The sequence below is a fragment of the Pogona vitticeps genome, chromosome 5 (assembly GCF_051106095.1).
Source record: "Pogona vitticeps strain Pit_001003342236 chromosome 5, PviZW2.1, whole genome shotgun sequence".
Taxonomy (NCBI): domain Eukaryota; kingdom Metazoa; phylum Chordata; class Lepidosauria; order Squamata; family Agamidae; genus Pogona; species Pogona vitticeps.
In genome coordinates this window covers 162,558,276-162,581,538 of record NC_135787.1, presented here as the reverse complement: position 1 = coordinate 162,581,538, position 23,263 = coordinate 162,558,276, and the positions used below count along the sequence as shown (strand labels likewise).

Below are 23,263 nucleotides of genomic sequence, written 5' to 3'. Positions count from 1 at the left end.
CTAGACTGATCCTTGGTTTGGACTGATCAGATCTCAAGTTGTCTGCCATTTATTATTGTTCCCAGAAGAAAGCCTGGCACCTTCACAGCCTTATATCACGCACAACTGCATGCACACACACCCAAAAGAAAGAAAAAATAAAAATAGAAATAGAGGTCTTGTTACAACATGCAAAGTAAAAAACATTATTTAGCTCTAAGCATATAGTCGACATACAGAAAATTATTTTCTTTAAGAAGAGAAAAGCTCGCCCATCTTTCTCAACCTTTATCTATGTTATTCCCCTGGTTATCTCCTGGATGCTCTCAGTCCATCTTCATCTTCCCACTTGTTTGCAAAAAGCAGGTGGCTGTGGTTCTTGGGAGATGTGCTCTGGGAGATGTTCCGTAAACCTGATAGAAATCTCTGTTTTTATACACCTGATGTGTCTTATACAAAACAAGACGCTGAACTTTGGCTTTCCTGTGGGTAAACTAAGTTAGCTTCTCCAGACAACTATGGGTCAGTTCAGCTGGGGTACAAGCCAACTACTAGCAGAAATATCTCCTAGTCGGGAAACTTCCTTAGTACCTGTCATGTCCATTGGTTGTTTTACCAAGCAAAGGGCACAAGCCATGTGTCGTGTCACTGCCACCAGTTGATTACATCAACATTGTTTACTGTTAATTATAGAGGTCCTGGCAATGTATCATTAAAAACAAACAAATAGAAGTTGTTTATTATTACAGGTGATGAAGGTATAGTCAATGTTGTTAACTCTTAACAAACTATCCTACTTAATCCATCCTCAACCGCCAACCCTCTCTACTCCCAAACTCCAGATTCACCAATCTTCCTATCTCCCCCTCCTGTAGAGACTCTTATATCTAGTGACTCTGCCTCCCCAACACTCTAATTGGTATATGCAGATAGTTCATTAATATTCCTGACCTGGGCGGAGACCACAGTACCATATTTGGACAATATATCCTGAATGACTGTTAATATGCTTTTACATTTAAAATACTACTTTCTGAGTTCATACTCCTAATTGTTACCACACTGAATTAAGGAAGTATTAATTATTTGCCTTATATAAGTATAAGGCATAGCACTTTTGTTTCTCTTTTCTCTTTGCTTATCAAGAAGCAAACTACAGTACTTAAAATACCATTCATCTTTTTCTCACACACTGTTTTGTTAAAGCTTCTATTTCATAACTGATTGTTATTGTCATTTGTTTAACACAGGTTTCCACATCTATTTTGTGGTATTTATTAATTAAAACTGTAGGCAAACAGAACTCAAGTGGTAAAATAAACTTTCTTTTTTTGTTGTTATTTTATCTGTTCCATAACATAAGCATTGTTGTTTGCTTTTTCATCAAGAACAATGACACAAAACTCAATAAATGATCTTATATATCTTATCAGTTCTCTTTGTACCAAAACAAATCAGTTGTTTTAGTTTGTTCCCAGCTGTAGTTTTTTAATTATGCTTTCACTTTTAAGACTGAGGCACATTTTTAAAAGTCTTTTAATTTTTTAGAGCAACACCTTTGCACCCCATTCAAATTTCTTATATTGTAATATATTTTTCTGCCACATATTTCTGTTAAAATCCATAATTGGCAACCCAAATCAAGGTGCATAGTGTTCAGTTATATTAATTATAAAATAAATAAGTATTTTCTACCTTTTCCTGACACCTCCTTCCTGGACTTGGTGCTTCGTTCTTCCTAATGGTAGGGCTGCCTCTGTAGTAGTGATGATGACCACTAAAAGAAAGAAGTGCAGGAGATGATTGTGATTGCACTGCAAGGACCATAGTTTCTTTGGTAGCTCTATCATGTGGGAAGCTTGCCTGTGTTTCAAGTGTGTTGTAAACTTTTTTAGACACTTTACTAAGCCATAAGTATTGTAAGCCTGTTTGCTTGGTCGTATTAAAATAGAGTGAATGTGGAAAATATTGTGATCCTTGCTGACCACTATATGCCATACTTGAGCCTAACAGTACTGTACTCCATAGTAACATTTTATATTAGTTGTTTCCCTATAGAAAAATATTTATGGTTTTAAAATGTCAGAAATTATTATTTCTGTAGCACCATTATATCCGAAACCCCTATGAATTGTTGACCACCAAAAGGTCAGTAACAGCCCTGCTCAGAAACTCAAGGACATGACTTTCTTTATTTAACAGCTAGTGATGAATGCTGGGGAAAAAAAGAGAAGTCTTCTAGAGCAGTAGTTCCCAACCTTGGGTAGCCCAGGTGTTCTTGGAGTGCAACTCCCAGAAACCGCAGCCAATACAGCTGGTAGTGAAGGCTTCTGGGAACTGCAGTCCAAGAATACCTGAGTATCCCAAGGTTGGAAGCCACTGTCCTGGATGAATTAATTTCCTTTGGCTCTTACTGTTTTTTTTAGTGTTCTCTAGAGTTTTGTTTGTTCTCAAAGAATCAGATTTACTGGCATCCACTCATTAAAGAATATCCAGAAAGAGGGGGGAAACATGAGGTGGAAAAGGAATATTCTTATGTTTCACTTTCCTCCAGTGCAAACCACCAACCTTTAGGGAGAGAGCCAGGCAGAGTAATGATGCAGTGACTGAAATTTAGTAATGTATGGTTAGGCCATGTAAATCTGAAGATGTCATATGCACGGCAATATTTTGGTAATTAAAAGTTTTCTGTTCCACTCCCCCCTGAGGTTCCTTGGGATCTCTTTGGTCATTTGGGAAGCCTTTGGGGCCACATTATGGGATGGAATCTTAATTGTGCAAAAATTGCTACTAGTGGGAATGGCAGTAGTAATTTTCAGGCATTTAAGGCTTCTTGCCCCCATCCCACTGTCTTTAATGATTTCCCCAGGACCAAAGGGATAGTAACAGAGCCTAGGAACCTCTGAGACCAGGGGAATAGGAAACTTTTAATTACCAAAATACAGCCACAACTCAGGACATCATTAAATACAGTATACATGATCTAACTTTATGTCATGAGATTTTAGCTAGTGTTTACTACAGAACAAGGAAGGCTGACCACCGAAGAATTGATGCTTTTGAACTGTGGTGCTGGAGGAGACTCTTGAGAGTCCCATGGACTGCAAGGAGAACAAACCTATCCATTCTAAAGGAAATCAAGCCTGAGTGCTCACTGGAAGGACAAATCCTGAAGCTGAGGCTCCAGTACTTTGGCCATCTCATGAGAACAGAAGACTCCCTGGAAAAGACCATGATGTTAGGAAAGTGTGAGGGCAAGAGGAGAAGCAGACGACAGAGTATGAGATGGTTGGACAGTGTCATCGAAGCGACCAACATGAATTTGGCCCAGCTCCGGGAGGCAGTGAAAGATGGGAGGGCCTGGCGTGCTCTAGTCCATGGGGTCACAAAGAGTCGGACATGACTAAACGACTAAACAACAACAACAACTACAGAACAAACAATAAACCACCAAAAGAGAGTATGCTTTAAGTAATAGGGAGATTTAAGTTTTCTTCCTGAGCACAAGGACTTTCACTTGCTTTGATTCTTGCCCCACCTGCTATCAGCTGTCTTCTCTGAGGAGAATCCTTAAATGTTTAGAAAATCAGTTTCCTCAGTGGAACTGCTCCTCTAGAGTTTTTTTCTATGTGTATATAGACTGTGACCCCAGTTTGAACGTTTCCAACCAGAAACTAAATCAGCAGAAGCAATTTAAATGGAGACGTATCATAGTGCTGAACTATGCCCACTGTAACAAGCTGATAAACCAGTTTTTTGCACAGAGCACAGAAAAACATGAGAAGACATGGATTTTATACCTGTTTATACCTAGATATATTGAGGCATGCCTTATCCTGTCTGAATGGTGGGAAACATAGTGATGACCTCAATGATGGGGAAAAACTGCATTTTGAAGAACAAATGTATCTGGAAGCGCTCTATGGTTCGTATAGTTGGGAATAACTGCTCAGGGATCACTGCATATGTTCATATCCGTTGTGAGACATTTTGCTGCCTGAAGCAAAGAACAAGAGGGTGCTCCCTCTTCTGCTCTCACATGAAGCTAGTGGAGACAGTTCTCTTGCGTCACCATGACAAGGAATCATCTTGTCATATGCCAGAGGACAGTGGCAGGCCACTCAGGAGACATGGCTCTTGCACCCAGCTCCTCACAGCTGCTCCTAGTTCGCCAACATCGGTTGCCTAACTCTGCCCAATGATATGGCCACCCCTGACAGAGAAAAAGTGGGACTAAAGGCTGGAAGCAAGAGCAGCAGTACCAGGGAGGGCACTGCTGAAGGAGGGAGTTCTGCACAGGGCTGCAGCGGCGAAGGAAAATGGATAGTAGTTGCCGAAGCAAGAGAGACTGAGGAGCAGGAGGACCTATTCCATGGAAAAATCAAAACGTTAGGTCTTCATAGATACGTCATACTAGTCAGACATAAAAGTCGGATTTATTTCTACTCTGGTGTCCACAGATCTGTGGAAATACGAGGCACTGTGTCTGTAGGTGTGCGGGCGGGCGCGTGTATTTTCCAAAAGAGCAGCATTACAGCGTGTGTTGTGTTGCATTTTTCCAGGACATACAAGGCTGCCCTTGCTTCTCCTCCAGCGATACCTTGTGGACGGGCCCCCTCCCTTTCATCGGAAGCCTAATCCAGTGTCTTTTCCGTAAACTGGTCTCTACTCCCTCTGCCGCTTGCCCTTTGCTTTGCGCCCAGGAGAAGGCACCGCCTCCTTGTCCTCCTATTGGCCACTCTGAGAGCTCGCTCGCGCGCACGCCCCAAGGCCCCGCCCTTCCTCCGAGGTTCTGTTGAGGCTGAGCGGCTCGGGTACACACAGCCCGAGAAGAACTCGTTGAGTCTCGGCGGGACACAGTAAGGGGCGGGGCTTTTGAGCTAATAAGATGCGCTCACCCCTCTACTGCACGTGCGTTAAGGGTCCTTAGTACGAAGCCGACTCGGCTGGAACCGCCTTTCAGAGAGCCTTATCCAATCACAGAGCGCGAAATCTGCGTTGGGTGGGGAAGCGGGGCGTTCATGAATAATAAGTACTTTCGGGCCGTCGACGAAGTGACAGTGCGGATTGGCGCATGCGCAGTCGTCGTCGGTGCTTGTGTTCCCCCCCCTTTTTTTCCTCACGAGCCCCCTCGGCCCCCTTCGTTGTTTGTTTGCTTCATCCACCCCTCTGGGCTCTCAAGGGGGTTTTTCGGCCTTCGCCCGTCGATCCCTAACCGCGAATAGCATGACCACCCGTACCGCGCCTCAGGAGGTAGCAGTGGCGGCGGCCGTCGCGGGAGCCGCGCAGCAGGAGCGGGGCCTGGCGGGCGCTTTCCCCTTGGTGCTGAAGAAGCTGATGGAGAATCCGCCGCGGGACGCGCGCCTTGGTGAGTGCGGCGGGAGCGCGGCTTCGCTGACCTGTCGGTCGTTGCAGAACTGCGCCGGGGAGCCTGGCTGTGGGTGAAGGGGGGGTGGGGGTGGGGAGGAGGAAGCGGCAAGCGAGCAAAGCCGCCAGAAAGTCCGCTGGTCTCCTCTCAGCCGGGCAGGTCGCATCCATTTTGCCGCGGCACGGCCGAATTGCCCTCCGCCGCTCCTTCACGGGGAAACGGGGAGTGGGGTGCGGTCAGGTTCTCCCGTGGGTGGTGGGCGACCCTAGCCGCGGACTTGTTCGTGGTCTTAGGTGTCTAACCTGCCGCCTTTCAGTGAGGGCAGCTTGTGGTGGGGCTTACTCTGGGCTACGTCTCCCTCAAGGTTGGTGTCCTGGGCACATTTACCTGAGAGTAAGGCCCATTGAACATTGCACGACCGACTTCAGAGGCAATGTGGGCGGCGCGGCAATAATAGTTGGAGGCGCACAGGACGCCCTGCAGTGTCAGTGAATTTATTTGATCTCCGATTCCACATAGTCCAACAGTAGCTGTCAGATCCCACGTCAAAAGTACACTCACTCTAGCCCTCCCCAGTTCAGAGAAATAGTGTCCCCCACCCTACCTGCCCAGACAGCAGATGAGAGTTCAATAGGAGTTTCAAGGGCGGTTATTATGGCATGTTCTCAAGGTTCAAAGTATGCTTTAAAAAACAACCCGGAAGAAGGAGTGTGTATTTTGTATTTATTTGGTTAGACTTTGTATTTCGTAATAAACTGGAAATTGAGATGCTGCTGCTAACGAATAGCATATGATTTGATACCGCCCTACAGAATGGATGGGCCAGCATACACATCGTTCATCAGCATCACCCAAAGGTGAACATGGATCACCTTTTATACTTTGTTGTGTTGATGGGGATTTGATTGAGAAACGTACCCTGTAGGTGTGTTGTTGTAGTGGACCTGCTTCCAACATTTATCTGTTATTGTTATGAGTTGTCAGGTCACTTCAATTTATGGCAATGCTACGAATGAGTGCTTGTCCTCAACAGTCCTGCAAATGTGAGCCTATGGGTTCCTTTAGGAAATAAATCCATAGTGTATTTCATCTTCCTCTTTTCCTGCTGCCTTCAACTTTTCCCAGCAAGCTGGTATCATTTGCATATCTTGAATTATTGATGTTTTTCCATTAGTTTTCACTTCTTCATCTGGATCTAATTTGGCTTTCTGTGTGATATGTCCTGTATACAAATTGAACTGAGGGGGATAAAATGCACCCTTGTATAAAACCTTTGCTTATAGGAAACCATTCTGTCTCTCCTATTCTGTCCTAACAGTAGCTACTTATCCGCAACACTGTACTATAAGTTATGCATCAGGACAATCAAGTTCTGAGGCACACCCTTTTCTTTCAGAACAACTCATAGTTTCTTGTGATCTACATCGTCAAAGGCTTTACTGTAGTCTATAAATCATAGACTGATCATCTTCTAAAATTCTCTGGTGTGTTCCAGTAGTTAGCGGATGTTTTAGAATATGATCTCAAGTACGTCTTCCTTTTTGAAATCAAATTTATTGAAATCCCTGCTGGATGTGGTTAAATGCTTAATTAATTTTGTGTTTTATCCACTCTTTTCAAAATACTTAGACTTAACAAGTATTATCCTCTGTAATGTGAAAGAAGAAACCAATAATTAATGATTCGCCGAATTTAATACTAAAAATTAGCTTTTTCTAATTGTGGACTTCAAATTACTCAGTTTGAATCATCACATGTCTTGGTATGGTTTGAATGTTTTTCTTTTCCCAAAAGCTTCCCATTACTTGATAGATTATGTCTTGTGAAGCAAGCTCTCTTTACATATAAAAGTACAGGAGTGTTGTAGATTGAACTCTCAGAACGTAATGAAAACAACAAGGAGTCTTGTGGCACCTTGAAGACAAGCAAATTTTGCTTGCTATCAGGTTTCATGGACAATAGCTCACTCAGTCAGATGTGTAAAAATGCATCTAAAGAAGTGAACCATAATCAACAAAATAAAATTTCTTAGTCTTTAAGGGGCCCACTTGTTTTTGCTGTAACAGACTAACACAACTATCCATTAGAAAAATGCAGTGGATGTCTGAGGAGTGTGATTTTATATGAAGAATGCAAAGTGGCAGAATTTAAAACCACACAGGAATATTATTCCTGTATTGTTTAAGGTACTTATTCTCATTCTGGCATAAATAGTTGGAAGCAGAAGTGCGCTTTTAAAAACACCTGTGGTTCTTTTTATTTGCCCTCTTAGCTTGAATTGCTGGTTAAGTATCTTACCCTTTGTTTTTCAGCAACATAGAGGAGTAATCTCTGGTGCTGAAATTCAACTAAGTCCATATGTTGCAAGAATATTAATTTATTTGTTGATTTCTAGTAATAAAACATAATTTCTACTTGTAAGTAGGTTTTCAGTTATCTGTAGTAATTTTCTTTCTTCTACTCATTATTATTTCTAAATATATCTCTACACTTATAAACTGCCTTTTATTTTATAAACACAAAATAGTAAAGGTAAGGTTTCCAGTTAGCCCCATTTAATCACTGACCAGACTGGCACCTTTTCAGTCCTTATAAAAATTCACTGAGAGCATACTAAGATATAATACTGAGCATAGTAAGATTAATGACATAATTCTGTTTTGCTGTTAGATAAAGAGAAGAAAGAAAAGCTTGAGGAAGATGAAGCAACAGCTACTGGTACAATGGCTGTCTCTGCCTCCCTTATGCCTCCCATCTGGGACAAAACTATTCCTTATGATGGGGAGTCTTTCCATTTGGAGTACATGGATCTTGATGAGTTCCTCTTGGAGAATGGAATCCCTTCCAGTCCAAATCACCTGGATTTGAATCAGAATCCACTCCTACCTGTAGCTGAACTGGAAGGAAAAGAACCTGCCAGTTCTTCTGCATCTACCACACCATCCCAGTCATCCTCAGTGGTTTTCCAACCATCAGAAACTGCCACAAGTGCAGGTATGTATAATGTCAAAAGAACAAAGATATGTCTTATTAAATTGCTTGAGGTGTATTTGAAACAGCTGCTGTGGAATCAAACAACAAACAAGATGTTCATTTGCCTTTTGGTCCTGTTAATTTCAGTCTGTTTTCATTGCCAGAAATAATTTTATATATTAGTCTGTTGTATTTAGCTAGCTTCCATTTAATGTAGAAATAACTGGTTAATCATCAATTTCTACATTAATTAAATGTAAAATGCAGAGATGGGTAGTCTCACTGTCCATTAGGCTTTGAAGAGCCTCTTAGCGCAGTGGTTAAACCGCTGTACTGCAGCCAAAACTGTGCTCACGACCTGTGGTTCAATCCCAGGTAGCCGGCTCAAGGTAGAATCAGCCTTCTATCCTTCCAAGGTCGATAAAATGAGTACCCAGCTTGCTGGGGGGGGGGTCAATGTGTAGCCTGCATAATTAACTTGTAAACCACCCAGAGAGTGCTTGAAGCACTATGGGGCAGTATATAAGCAGCACGCTTTGCCTTGCTTTCTAGAAGACAGCTCTCAAAAAACTACCCATCTCATGAAGGCTTGCCCCACCTAAGCAGTACAAGGGCAGTTTCTTAATAATTGAAAAGTAATTTGTGGCAACAGAGGCCCCTCTGTGAACTGTGGTTTTTTATCTGGACCTCTAAAAATGTGGGGAGTAAAGGGACAAATTCTTGGCAAATGGAGTTGCAGTCCAAGTCCTATGCATAGTTGTAAGCATGGAGAATAATTTGTACAGCTGCTTTGATCACGTAAACCGGTTACAAATTCAGTCAAAGCTTTTAGCCTTCAGTTGAACATGAACCTCCTATTCCTTGCCTAACAAGGCACAAGAGCTAGGCATTCATCAGTAGGAAGGGAGTTTAACATATATTTAATATCCTCTACCTAGAAAACCCTGGAAACGGTTGCCATAAAGCAGAATTGACTTGATGGCATGTGTTTATTATTACTAATCTGGGGCTTGTTTTTATGTACCATCAAGTTGGAACTGACACAGTGACCTAATAGGGCTTTTAAGGTAAGTCCTATTTAAATAGTAGTTTTACCAGTTCCAGGCCTCTAGTGAGTTTCCATGGCTTGAGTCCTAGTTCATCACTCCAACCACTACACTCAGCTAGATATCCAATATGGGTTGTAGTCTTACTGAATTCATTAGAAGCCATTCCTGCATAGACATATGTGGGTTAGCACCGTTATACAACTATAACAATTTGGCTCAAACTGGTTCAGTTCATTTAAGTCAGAGGTACCCAACCCCTGATCCGCAACCCGGCAGCGGTCCGCGGCCTATCCAGGACTGGGCTGCGGACACAGATCTCCTACCCCCTGCAAGCACCATCACACGCGCAAGCGCGTTCCACCCCTCTGAGCATGCCATGCGCGAGTGCCCCTGAGAGCGCCATAGCGCGCATGCATGTGCATGTGTTGCACCCCCTGCAAGTGTGTTGTGCCCCCTGCAAGCACCCCTGCTAGCAAGCTCCGCCCCTCTGTGGGCACACAATACACCCCAAACGATCTGCAGTTGGGAAAAGGTTGGTGACTATTGATTTAAGTTGCTTCCATATTTATCAGTCATAATTGCTGCTGACCCTGCTTTTCCACAATCAGCTTGAAGTGAAATTAAAATGAAAATTCTACGTAGTATACTGCAGTGTTATATATCCACCAAAGTCTTTATGCATAACCAGAATCCTACTGTAATGTTTACTGGGAAATAAGAATGTGTACCGCTTTTCTTCAGTTATAAACATTCTTGTTCTGTCCTTCTAATTGCTTCACGTTCAGTAGAGATGTAATGTTACAGTACTGATGAATTGTGTCTAAATGTTGACATATTCTCAGTTCTTGTTCTGTTGCCTAGCTGTGGGAAATGGACAAAGAAGGCTTGAATTATGAGTTGGCATACAAGTTAAGTATGTTATTCAAAGATTAGTGCTCTAGAAATAATTAAGTTTATAAATGTGTTAAAATGGTTGCAAAATGTGAATAAGTAATTAAAGCCCTTGTCCCGACAGCTTTCTTTAAAAAGGAACTGAAACAAAGTAACCATAAGCCATTAATTCTTAAAATTTGATGTGTCTAAATTATAAGTACATTGGGAGGAGCCAGCCAAATCAAAAAGAGAGAAAGAAAAAAGAAGGAGGAAAATGCATGAGTTAATGTGTAGGCATATAAATTAATATAATCTGACTTTTTAATCCAAAAACATTCACTTGTAGCTAAAATAGGTATTCTAACCATTAAACAGAGGGCATTTGTCTTTTCAATCTTGGAATATGAGTATCTTTGCTAAGAGTGAAAGCATACTGCATCTAATGCATGGGCGTGCTAAACATTTGGAAAGCAGATTAGAACAGCAGAATCTGCTTTAAAGTAAACAAAAAACAAAAACAAAACATAAATAATGGCCCCTGTTACAATAGTTCCATTTAAGAAAGCAGTGCACACATCCAGTGTGATAGAAGTGCAGGTCTTCTGCATGGGTACTGAACTGTGCTTTCAGGTAAAGCACTGTTAGGCAACTTAGGTGGGCATGATGCCCAGTTTCATATTCTTCAGATGCTGCCACAGACTGCATCCTCTGTGTTAGAACCAAATGCTGGATTTCAGACCTAGTTATAAGTTGAATTATCTATCTGGACTCTTTGGAATTGGGGTAAAGAGGTAACTTCCAAAGATAGAGAAGAAGGAGAGAAGGAACTCGAAGGAATCCCAAAGCACATAGTCATTCCCCTATCCCCCAAATAATATTAAAAATGAAATAGTCCAGTTTGAATGTATACAGAATGCCTTTGCTCAATCACCATATAACTTTTTTGTGGTGGACTTCCACAGTAGCTGAGTATTAAAATAAATATTTTCACCCCATCCAAATCCCAGAAATAAATAGAAATAACTTGGTAATGAATTTTAGACAGGCTTGAAATTAGTCCTAGAATTACACATCTCAAAATTCATTAAATCATTGCTGACATATTCTGTGCACAAGTCAACCAACTGATTGCAGGAAGGAAAAGAATTATAAGTAAGTAGAGGCATTAAATGATAAGGAGCCATATCTGATGCATGATTTTTTTGGTCTTTAGAAGAATTCCTGCTGCTGAATTTTAGTGTCCCAATCAGAAATTTATACTGCGGGACTTGGTGATTAAAAAAAAACCTTTGAGTTCCAGATAGTTGTAGAATAATGCTAAGTTTTCTAAAATAATTAAAACTTTGTATTAAAATAACATGGATCACTGCCTTTTTTTCTTAGAATAAATTTATGTTTTGAAAACATTTGTTAAAGTACTCCTTGGCTTTGTGTGACATAAGAATGCCTTTTTGAAGTCATCCCCTCTGATAAATATTAATCCTTAAAATAATGTCCTGTGCTGCATTCTTGCTCAGGCAGGCAGCCCTCTCAAAACCTTTTTTTCATTGTACACTGAAGATCTCTGTAGCCGTCTGGATTTGTTTAAAATCACAGTCATTTTAAAATGTACTCAAATGCCATTAATTAAAAAACACCTTGGGTTTTCTGTGTGTGCACAAGCTCAAAGTACTAGGAAATAGCAGCTGCTAAGAACTAATCTTAACAGGTGTCTTATTTCAGCTGTAGGGATATGGTATGATATCCTATGGTTAATTTCAGCTTCACCAGTGTTTTGGAACTAGATTACAACCAGTGACAGAGTGGTAGAGCAAGGTCCCAGATTTGTCTATTCTATACTGAAAACAGATACATAGAGTTTATGCACATGAAGCTACCATGCCATTGTTAAAAGTGCCCTAGTAATCACTATCATCCAAGAAGAATGATGAAATGCTGAAATGGACTGGCTTTTACTTCTTGTATTACTGTCGTCTCTTAGTGGTACTTAGTTATCTTGTGTGTCTTTGCTTAATTTGTGAAATACAGTATATGGTGTTGATGCATATACTGTATTTAATTTCTAACTTTTTGATGAGCTGAATGTTTTGCTATCTGTTGAGCTAGATTACCATGAAACATTCTGAAACTGGGTCTGTTCCCAACCTCAACTTCTAGTATCATGTGCAGCACAGGAGTGAAATGCAGACATTTGTACTCTTCCTTGGTGTAACAGTGCAGACTTACATCTGCTTTATAGTTCTTTTCTTATCTTTTTTTTCAAAATCATTCTGCTTCTCTGGTTTGTAGTGTTTTTGAGCCTTTGACACAACCTTCTAGTTTTTATTCAACTGTAATAAGTACACATCCATGAAATAATTATATAGCCTGTTTCATGGTTGTCTCCTTTATATCTCTTTCTGGAATAATGCTAAGTTTTCTTAAATTATTAGTTTATAAATCCCTTGAGTATGGGGATGGGATCTGTGCTCTTATTCTTTGTAAAATACCTTCTACATGGAGGTAACTTCATAGATATTGGATTTTCCAGCAGTGGGCCCATTTTGGCTCTCTGTTTCCTTTGTTGCCATTGTTTTCACATTTGTTATTCCATTGTCTCCTCCTCTTGTTAGAATCTTCACCAGATAATGAGAGGTTGACTCCCAGCCCCATTGATCCAGACTGTGTTGAGGTTGATGTGAATTTCAACCCTGACCCTGCTGATTTAGTGCTGTCCAGTGTGCCAGGAGGTGAGCTGTTCAATCCAAGAAAGCACAAGTTTGCTGAAGAGGACCTGAAACCACAGCCCATGATTAAAAAAGCCAAGAAAGTCTTTGTCCCAGAAGATCAAAAGGTAACATGCTTACTTTCTCAGACCATCAAGTTAGAATCTGTTAGGTTGATGTATTCTATATTTCATTAAAATGTATTACTGTTTAAAGTGCTAGTATCTCAAGATGTTCTTAGAATCAGATTTATTCACTATAAGCCAGATTTTCATTCGTGCTTGTTGAATTCATAGTACTGGTATTTTACATAAATATTTTTATCTGTTGATCTACTGGAACTTTTTTTAGTATAGTTTAATTAATGAAGTGCAACTATCCACTTGTGTTTGCATCCTTGCACCTCCCACTAATGAGAGTTTACCCCTTTTCTCCAACACACATGTGAAAATTATACATTTGTATTATTTGCATGTAGTAAAAATAGTTGATAATGGATTGCGCATATATTGCTGTAATTATTTCAAGCAAATTTTAATTTTTACTAAAATTTTCCTTAATCTTTATGTTGGTTAAACAAGTTGTTGACGTGGAGCTGTTTAGGACCTGAAATGATGTATTCTGGCTCCTTGGTCCTAGTCAGCAAGCTAGCAGTTGTATTCTGGATCTTATTTCTGAGAAATCTTTGAAGGCACTTGCCTCATATACTGCATTGTAGTAGTCTAACCTAGAGGCTACCAAAAATAGTAGTAGCCTGTGGGTGGGAGTTGTACCCAGGCACTCTGGCTGTCACTGATAAAAGAACACAGCTAGGCAAAATATGTTTTGTGTCCTTTTGATACTTAAAAGTATTATTTCCCCCAAGGATGAAAAATATTGGACCAGGAGGAAGAAGAACAATGTGGCAGCCAAGCGATCTCGTGATGCTCGGCGTCTGAAAGAAAATCAGATCACAATCCGAGCTGCCTTTCTGGAGAAGGAAAATACAGCTTTGAGGACCGAGGTGGCAGAACTGCGGAAGGAAGTGGGAAAATGCAAGAACATTGTCTCTAAATATGAGAGCAGATATGGACCCTTGTAAGCAAACCCTTTTCCCTTACATTGTCTATTGGATTGCTCTGACATCTGTAAAGACTCAGAAATTTTTGTGTTGTCTCTGTGTCTGAAACCAAGATACACTTGTGCTGACACAATGTGGTCAGATACTTTCTGATCTTTCCGTTGCAGTATCTCAGTTTTTAATGTTTTTAAAACAATTTAACACATTTTGAGAACTTGGCTTTTAAAATCAGATAACACTAATAATAAACAGCTAGAGAAATAAAGATTAATTTAGCTTGTTAAAATAGTAGGACTTCTATTGGTTGTTTGACAATTTTTATTAGAAGGCAAATATGTAGTTCAAAAACCTTTTCCTTCTGCTTCAAAACAAGTGGTATAATATGAAAATGAGAGATTTATAAGAGAATTGTTCACTTTCCCAAGTTAATAAAGTACATGAAATAATCTGAAATGTAAGACTAATAACAGTGTATTGTTACTCTAAGGCTTGATTCAATGGGAACAGAAATCTGGATTAGAGAGTGTGTATTTGTGCGAACCACTGCTATGCCTGTATTATTCTGGAAACTATTTTAAACACCTGTGCCCTTTGGATACTACAATCCATTCTCCTCAGCTGACCAGACTGTCATTTATTACCTTTGGGTAAAGATTCTTTCTCCCTAAATCACACGTATTAGTTTTTAAAACTAATATCAAAAACTAAGTGTTGGAGCAGATTAATTTGATATAGTTTCTTGAACGTCATACTTTAGAAGGGCACATTCTTATTTTTATTTAAAGGAACAGCTACAGTGGGGTCTCTACTTAAGAACGTCCCTACTTAAGAACAATTCCACTTAAGAACAGCCCCATTTGCTAAATTTTGCTTCTACTTGAGAACAAAAATCCAGATAAGAACAGGAAAAAAAAACTTTCCTGCTCTTTTTTTAACCTTAGGTCATCTTAGGTTAAAAAAAAAGTTCTCCCCCTAGTGGTAGAGTACGTATTAACCAGCTTTGCATTAGTTCCTATGGGAACTAATGCTTCAATGTACGAACGCACCTCTACATAAAAAAAACAGCCAGAACAGATTAATTGGTTTTCAGTCCATTGCTTCAAAATTAGCTTCGTTAGAAGTGCTTTTAACACTGTTCCCTGACCTAAGGGGGAAAAAAAGAAAAAAAAATCCCCCTCTAGTGGTAGAAGGCAGAATAGCAGCTTCCCATTAGTTTCTATGGACAGAAAAGAGCAGATACGGATTAAATGGTTTTCAGTGCATTCCTATGGGAAATGCAGATTCTACATAAGAACTTTTCCACTTGAGAACCACCTTCCAATACGGATTAAGTTCTTAAGTAGAGACCCCACTGTATAATGTTTTGTGATTTGCTGTAGTGTATAGGCAGTACAAATTTGAGGACTCCTAATTTTAGATCCATCCAAATGATGCTTTACTACAGCATTTGCTCTAACCTCCTAACCAATATATAGAGGGACCACATCAGTTTGATGCAAACAATGTAATTTCATCATCTCTTCAACTGCTTTACATCTTGTTTCAATGACAGTTTTCTGTCTTGTCTCAAGCATGTATTAGTTCTTACTTTTAACATCCAAGAGTTCTTGTATAGTGGGTAAGTGATAATAGCTTCTCCAGTTAGCATACATTCTAACTCAGATTTTCCAAGCCATCTGTTGTAAAGATAACTAAGAACCTCTGTAAGTAAGTAATTGCATAATTTTATGAGAGTCATTTCTGATATATACTCAGAATACATGTAGAGGGTTGTTTGATCAAAAGGAATCTTTTATAGAAAAATTTCCCTGTATGTTAAAAATTCATTGCAACTAGAAGAGAAGGAAGCCTGAATATATAAACTGATTTTCAGGGTTATTAAAAATGGTGTTAAAGTCAGGGACATTGCTATTATTGTAGAATCAGAGTGTCTAGATGTGCTTCTTTCAATAGTTGTCCTCTGTTGTGCAGGGTTTGTTTTGTAGTCTTGTACTTTTTGAAGGCCAAGCCATTTGTAAGGAGAAGCTGCCAGAACTGGGTATAGATTAGCAGATAAGACAGGCTCCAGTACAGATCGTTAAAGGAACTGGAAAATGCTCTAATCATTGGTGGATTGAAATAAATAGTATGGTTGTTCACCTTCAAAGTGTTATTTATCTCAGTTGCTTTATAGACAGCACTAGTTTAAAATTCCTGAAATAGCCTAAAATTTTATTTCCTCTATTATGGGTAATTGGTGACATCCCTGGGAGTTCAGTGTAACAAGATGCTGTCATATAAATAAATAGTCATATTCTTGCTTTGCTTTGTTTAAAGTGACTTATCCGATTCCGAGTGATGCAACTTTAAAGACTCTTAAAATCACAAAGAAACTAGAAACTACACATGAAAACACCTGCTGTCAGAGGGAACAATGAAAGATGTGAGGTATTCTACACAAACAACTGATGTCCCTGCTTCCCTGCAAGTACCTCAACTGAACTGCCTAAAGGCTGAGCATGATGTAAAGGCTAAGGTCTTTAATGCTACACTTTCTTTGTACTGCTCTTTTTCCTTGTTAACCATAGTCCACAGTATCCTTATTAACTCTCCTCAGCTACACATGGTGTAGTTGTGCTTAAGTACCAGTTGAAGCAGTTTATAGGATGATACTTAGATGGAAGAAAGGGATTGGTATTAAGTGAAAATTGCTTAAACTGTTATATGTTAAGAATCTTCTGTTTTGTTTTTCCCCTTCATCTGTTCTGTGCTTTGGAACAGATGCTCAGATTGCAACTAAATCCTGTTCAGCAATTGTATTTTGTGCTGTTGAAATAGAAATAGCATGTGTAGAAAATAGACTACAAAGAAATATGTTTTGATATAAAATACTATCAGCATATGAGAGAAATAAAAGTAACAGGGAATATTAAGCTCCAAGATGCTGTTTATCTTATTAAATACTAGCAAGCAAGCTTATTATTTTCTCAGCTGATAAAGCTGATAGATACTAAGCTTCTAAAGTTAGCACTTTTCTTCACTTTACAACCTCTGACATTACTATTGTAGAACTAACATGATGGCACAGTAATGTCTAATCTTTATAGTAATCATATTTCTAATTTTTTATTTTCATAAACATATTTTTAACTACAGATGTATAATGGGAAACAGGGATTTATAATAACAGGGCAGGGCTTGCAATATCTAAATTCTTTGCATCACTGAAAGAAACAGCATTAATTTCTGTGGCGTTTCCCATCAAAATAAGGGGCACAGTCTGGTTTTCTCAAGTGCATAGAGTTATATTACTTCCCCCCCCCCTCTTAATTGAATACATAATTTGGGACAAAATTACTGCAACTTTTGTATAATTTCCTCCACTTTTTCTATGTGAAGAGGTTTTTAAAATTCTGACTGCTTAAAGTAATACTCGGCTTCAAATTTACTAAGCTGAACTATCAGACACAGCATGATGAAATGCTTTCAAATAAATGCATACAGTATGAAGAGAACCAAGGTTACAGATAAGCTATCTAGGTAGCAATGAGGAATATTAAAAAAAGGATTTCAACTTTGTTAAACATGATCTTAAGATGCATTTATTTTGCACCTTATTTGTGTCAAAATAATAATACGTTTACTAATAATTATGTCTACTAATGTGGAGGATCTTGTTAATCAAATATGAAGAATGCTAGAGTTTGTGTCTCATATTTCTGAAGTGTGTATGAGGAAAAGGAAGGCAAGTGGAAGGAACACAGTCAGACACATTTTTTTCCAGATAATTAGTAAAATTCTTTCTAAAATTGAATAGAACTTCCATTAATTTTCCTACGTTCTTGGTGGTTGTGTCAGCAACCTTCTATCAGTTGACTCGGATGGTATAGGTATAATCAGCTTAACAGTATGTTAGTTTCAGGTCCAAGAGCTTAACTGACAAGAAAAACTCAACAAAACTTTGCTGGTTGATCATATTTTAGAAAAGTCTGCTGTTTTCAAGAGGTAACCCAAAAGGGGGGGGGGGAGGAAGAACTCACTCTTTAAGTAGATTTTAATAGTTCTTAATAGCCAGTATAGTATGCATAATTTTAGAAACTTCTTGACTGTGGACTGTTAAAGTCTCTAACATCTTAGAGTGTTAACATAACAATTAAACACATCTGAAAAAAATTGGTATGCCAGACTTTTAGTATTAGTCTAAAGGCCACAGTGCACATTCTTACAATGTGCATTTAGAGCCAGATTACCAGTGCTTGTATTTACTATATTATAAATACAGTTTATAAGGACTTTCTATGTGTTAGTGGTTAATCTCAAAGTTCTGAACCAATTTTTGCAGTTGAACAACATTATAAAATGAAGTATGTTCCTGTGACACAATGCTGTAATGGCAGCAATGCTAAAATATTAATAGTTTTACTATGTATATTTTTGTCACTGAAAAATCTACAATAGTAGTGATATTACTTGTGGTGTGTCAATATAAAACTTTAAGCAGTGTAACATATTAAGATACTACTTATGAAATAATTGGAATTGCATGTAAATTGCCACATTTCATTTTTATAAGATAGTCACTTGGCAACTCATGTTATATTGGCTGCAAAAGAGTACAAAGGTTGTCTGTAAGTTACTTTTTGTGTAGAAATTTGGCATTACTCTCCAAATTTAGTAGATCTAATCTTTAATTTTTCTTAGCCCAAAATAAGCAATACGTGGAATTAGTCATGTTTCTTTATGGGCATCTAAGGTTGTAATCCTATACCCTTTTATTGGGAAATGTCTCATATAACTTAGTTGGACTTACTTTTGAACAGTTATGCATAGGATTGCTCTTAAAATTCATTATTTGTTTGCTGTAAGAGGTGGCTATAAATAATGAGCATAACTGGACCTATCAGTTTTTTCCTTCTTCAATAACAAATTTATGGTGACAACAGTAATGAAAAAATACAGTCATAGGATAACAACTTCCACATTTATTCTGATTATTGCTGAAAACTTCTATACACAAGCAGATAAAACTTCCATATAGTAGCAAACGTGATGTAGGAGTCTTGACCTAAATAGCAGTCTCTTGGTAAAATAAAGAGTGACATATCCAAACTAAGTGAACCTTATTCATAGATGAAGCAATTTACTTTAAAAATATTAGGACCTACTCCTAGTATTCACAGATAATTCATTTGACTTGCATTATTAACCTCTATTTGGCTGATTTTGAATTACATAATATTCATGTGACGTTTCTGCTTACAGCTGGAGCAATGACCTTGGTTAATGGAACACTTTATAGCTCTTGTGAACTCTGTGCAGGCTTCCTGTAAAATTTTGGTGGACTTTTCTCACATTACTTGTATCATTAATTCAAGAAGTAATGGAGACTTAATGCTGTAGATACTCAAGCTTTTATAAATTTTGTTATTAAGTGTATTAATCTTGGGTTTTGGCTTTATATTAACTGTCAAAATTCCCATCGTCTTCATGAGTGCTTCTTTAAACATTTTAATTGATATTTTCCCATACCTTTTCTGTGCTGTATTGCCTGCAGTAACCCAAGTATACTAGTAATAGAAGTGACTTAGTAAGTGGGGAGTTCTGTTAAATGTCAAGGGAATGTCTAGTGAAAGAGAAACAGCAATCAGAGCTTAAAGGAATATTGAAAAACGGTTTTGAGCAAATATATTAGGAGTATCAGACGTATCAGAATCTGCATAGTAATAGTTTCTGGTTTTGTTTTTGTTTTTGTTTTTACAAAATTCCTGAATACTTGGACCATAAGCTCTTGGTCAGAAGCTTTTCTTCCCTCCATTGCCTTCAAACAGCTTGAGGGTATCCTTGATTTGCCCACAAAAGCTGACTGTATAAAACTGCATTGATCCACTATAATTTTCAGTAACAAAATGTTGCAGTTCTCAAACTTATCTGTAAAAAGAGATGATACAGTTAGTTCTGTAAACACTCATTTCGTAGAGAAACAGGTATCCTGAATGCATACTTCAGCTAAATAGTTGTTTCACATCTCTGTATACAGTCAATATAAATGCATATTTTTATATTTGTAGTGAGGTAAAAATGTGTTCACAAAATACATGTGTACTGTAAAGCCACTTTAAAAAGATTATGTCCTGCTCTTATGTGGAGCTCCTGATGTCTCCCAGCCAAAGGATTGGTTGGGTATTTAATTCCAGTGCCCCTTCTTTCTTTTCAATAATGCAAACAGATCATTCATTCAAAATTTTGTTTAATACTCTGGCCTTCCTAAAGTAATTTATGGAAGGGGTACAAGACTAATAGTTGAGCAACCATTTGCTGGTATGTATGTCCCATTTAAGCTGAGTAGCAGGAATGAATTCGGGTTCATCCTATAGCTGAAATACATCCCTTTCCGTATTACATTGGTCTTCTCCACATTTGTTACAGAAATGTAAGTGAATGTAATTGTATTTTTTTGCAATATAAATATGTTGAGTGCCTCCTCCCTTTAGCTTTGCATTATATGTATCTAGTGCAGATTTATAGGTCTTTATGCTGTCACAGCTGCAAGGAAGTGATGACAAATAATTTACAAAGAACAAGAAAACAGGGAGATAAGACATTACCCTAATCCTAGAGACATTTCATTGTGAACACTTGGACCTTAATTCTGTTGATTTGAGCTGATTCATAATGAAATAGCTTTTGATGTGAAAGCTTGTCACTTTGTCCGTATTTCTGGACTGCAGGTAAAATCTAATGGCAGTGAATAAAAAGCAAGGTTGTGAAGAATAGTTCTATTTTCAGAGATTTAATATATTCCCCCCTTGCTCTAGTCCTTTAGTAGCATGTTCTTGCTTGAGGTTCTAGCAATGCTTTCACGTGAACCTTGTCTGAATTTATAAACTAGATAAACTCCTAGATTGAAGCTAGGGGAAAGTGGCTGCTCAGCTGTTTCTCAGCTGGAGTAACAATTGAGAGGTTTTGGTGCATCAGCTGAGAGAGTAGTAAATTCCAAAGTAGCAGAAATGTTTTGTTTGTACATTTGTGTCTACAGCATGGCTATTAACATGATTATTGGAATAGTGGCCAGAATTGTATTGGGGAAAAATGTCATGTACAGTATAAGGCTAGCCACAGAATGTCTTGCTAGCTGTTTGTTCTGCCAGCCTGCTTCACTGACTGGAGGAAGCTGAGGAGTGCGACAGCTGACAGTGCAGGTGGGATCACACTGTGGAGGACCAACAGGATTCTGGCCACTGTATTCTGTATTACAAAATATCACTGTATTTTGTATTACAAAATATGTAAATACACTTTAATATTAATACTAATCTCAGTTCTTATGGAGTAAAAAGTGCTTCGACCTGTAACCTCTGCAAACTTGTTTAAAATCATTTAACGTAGCAATGGCTTGAGGATTTTTTCCCTAAGAAAACTGCAGAAGTTAAACAAAATTCAATTGCTGTTGTGGAGTTTTGGTTTGTTACAAAGCATTTAATAAATTACAAAAGCAGAGAAAACAAGAATTGGCATGGAAGATACTTTCATTAGTTCATTTGTAACATTACTCAGTCTTATTGGGGTCAGATGTGCCTACCAGGTATTAGTCCTCACATTACACTAACTCCTGTTGACACACGGTGATGACTTCAGAAACACAAACTCCTTTGTATTTTGTCTTAATTAGGTGCTTTTTGGAACCTTCATCTGTACGTAGTGAATTGTCACTTGTTGTTTCTGAAATTAGATTTATAACATTATAGCTGTAAAAAACAGCTTTCTCATTTGTGATGCAAGCATATTCTCTGTACGTATCTATGAAAGGCTTCAATAAATGGGAATTTTGTCTGACTTTTGCAGCATGATACTTACATTTCTTTTAAAACTTCATCAACCAGCTAAATGGTTTGAAGTACAGGATCTAACATGATTGATTAGGAAATAATATTTGCCCTTCTACACTGAAATCTTGTATGTACTATGCTTTTCTTGGTATTTCTCCTGCTAAATAACATTACTTTTTGCTTATACAACTCCACTGTCATTGACATGGCACTGAAATAGCAACAGAAAAAATGCTTTAAAAATAGATTAATAGTGAAGTTCCTTTAAAAAGATTTCCAAATAATTGCATACCTATAGTGTAGGTACATCTGACATGTGCAGGCTGCAGCTATTCTATTAGACACCCCAGAGGTCAGAGAGACTTAACTATGTAAGAATTTTTATAGGCTCTTGTCTTTGTTGAATTTGAAATAGTGTACTCTGCCCTTTCTCTTTAAGCAGGAAATTAATTTTTAGTTCCATTTGTCAATACAGAGACAGTTAAACTGCATTACAAAAGTGGTATCATTTTTATAACAAAAGTAAACATTTCTATATAAGTTTAGCATCTGTCTTTCTCTTTGTGTAGAATGCATGCTTTGGAAAGTTACTTTTGTACATAAGTTTTGTAGATAATCTGTAAAATGCTTTTGAGGCACTACAGCAGACTTATTACCATTTATAGAAACCTCTGGATAAAATTGTCTCTTGCTATACATCTCTTGTTTCTGTTAATATTGTGTCTCTCCTGTGTGTGCACGTGTGCACAACTGCTTGATTAATAACTGGTAGAAGGATTTAAATGGTACTCTTCATATGAAAGAATATTTCCATGCTTAAGATCTACCTGGTATCTTATTTCTATTACACTTTTTAAATGATATAATAATGGGTATAAACTCTTTCTGATTGTGGAAACTGGCCTGGAATTTCTGAGTATATTAAAGCCTCTCTGCTAACTGTCTTTTGTAATGCTTTCATTTTAAAAATGTAAACTTTTGACTGTACTGAATTCTGTTAGCATTTTTTTCCTCTTGAAAAAAATAAAGTGTATATTCTGTTACATTGAGATTTTGTCACTGCCTAGGCACAGTGTGTACAAGCTGTCAGCAGAACATTATGTTGTGATGAGTCCAACTAATACTGATGTTTGTCAGTTGAATATATGACAACTAGTTTGGATTCTTATTATGCGGTACCTTTTATTCATATTAATTTATCCTCACATTCTTATACAGTATTGAGAGAGTTTCAGGTATATTATTGGATATCATATTTTATCCCTAAATGAAAAAAAAATACAGGGTTACATACACCACTTCTTGAATCATGTCTGAACACTACAAAAGTAAGATACTACATTCCAAGAAATCTCTTTATAAGTCTTTAAACTTCCACTTAGTAGAAATACTGCCTCCTTCTCAGCCTTTTGTTAAACATAATAAAGTTGTAATCTGTCCCTTCATATAGC

General features: G+C 38.1%; 1 protein-coding gene and 1 long non-coding RNA gene across 3 annotated transcripts in view; one reads left to right on the top strand and one right to left on the bottom strand.

The window, feature by feature from the left end:
- The window catches only part of TEF (TEF transcription factor, PAR bZIP family member), a 35,971-nt gene extending 13,116 nt beyond the window's left edge, over positions 1 to 22,855 (top strand). Inside the window, exons 1-5 of one of the 2 annotated variants that reach the window (XM_020787956.3) lie at positions 4,781 to 5,347; positions 8,018 to 8,341; positions 12,855 to 13,075; positions 13,813 to 14,024; positions 16,324 to 22,855. In XM_020787956.3, the coding sequence (XP_020643615.3) occupies positions 5,206 to 5,347; positions 8,018 to 8,341; positions 12,855 to 13,075; positions 13,813 to 14,024; positions 16,324 to 16,345 (921 nt within the window). In that variant the 5' untranslated portion in view covers positions 4,781 to 5,205 and the 3' untranslated portion in view covers positions 16,346 to 22,855. Of the gene's footprint in view, positions 1 to 4,780; positions 5,348 to 8,017; positions 8,342 to 12,854; positions 13,076 to 13,812; positions 14,025 to 16,323 lie in introns of those variants that run through there. The other variant, XM_020787958.3, reaches the window with a different exon arrangement.
- Positions 226 to 4,781, bottom strand: LOC140707328 (uncharacterized). The gene is made up of 3 exons (XR_012087282.2): positions 4,580 to 4,781; positions 1,675 to 1,756; positions 226 to 677 (listed from the first exon to the last, which is right to left on the bottom strand). It is a non-coding gene; the product is annotated as an uncharacterized LOC140707328 (long non-coding RNA).
- Positions 22,856 to 23,263: the final 408 nt, after the last annotated feature.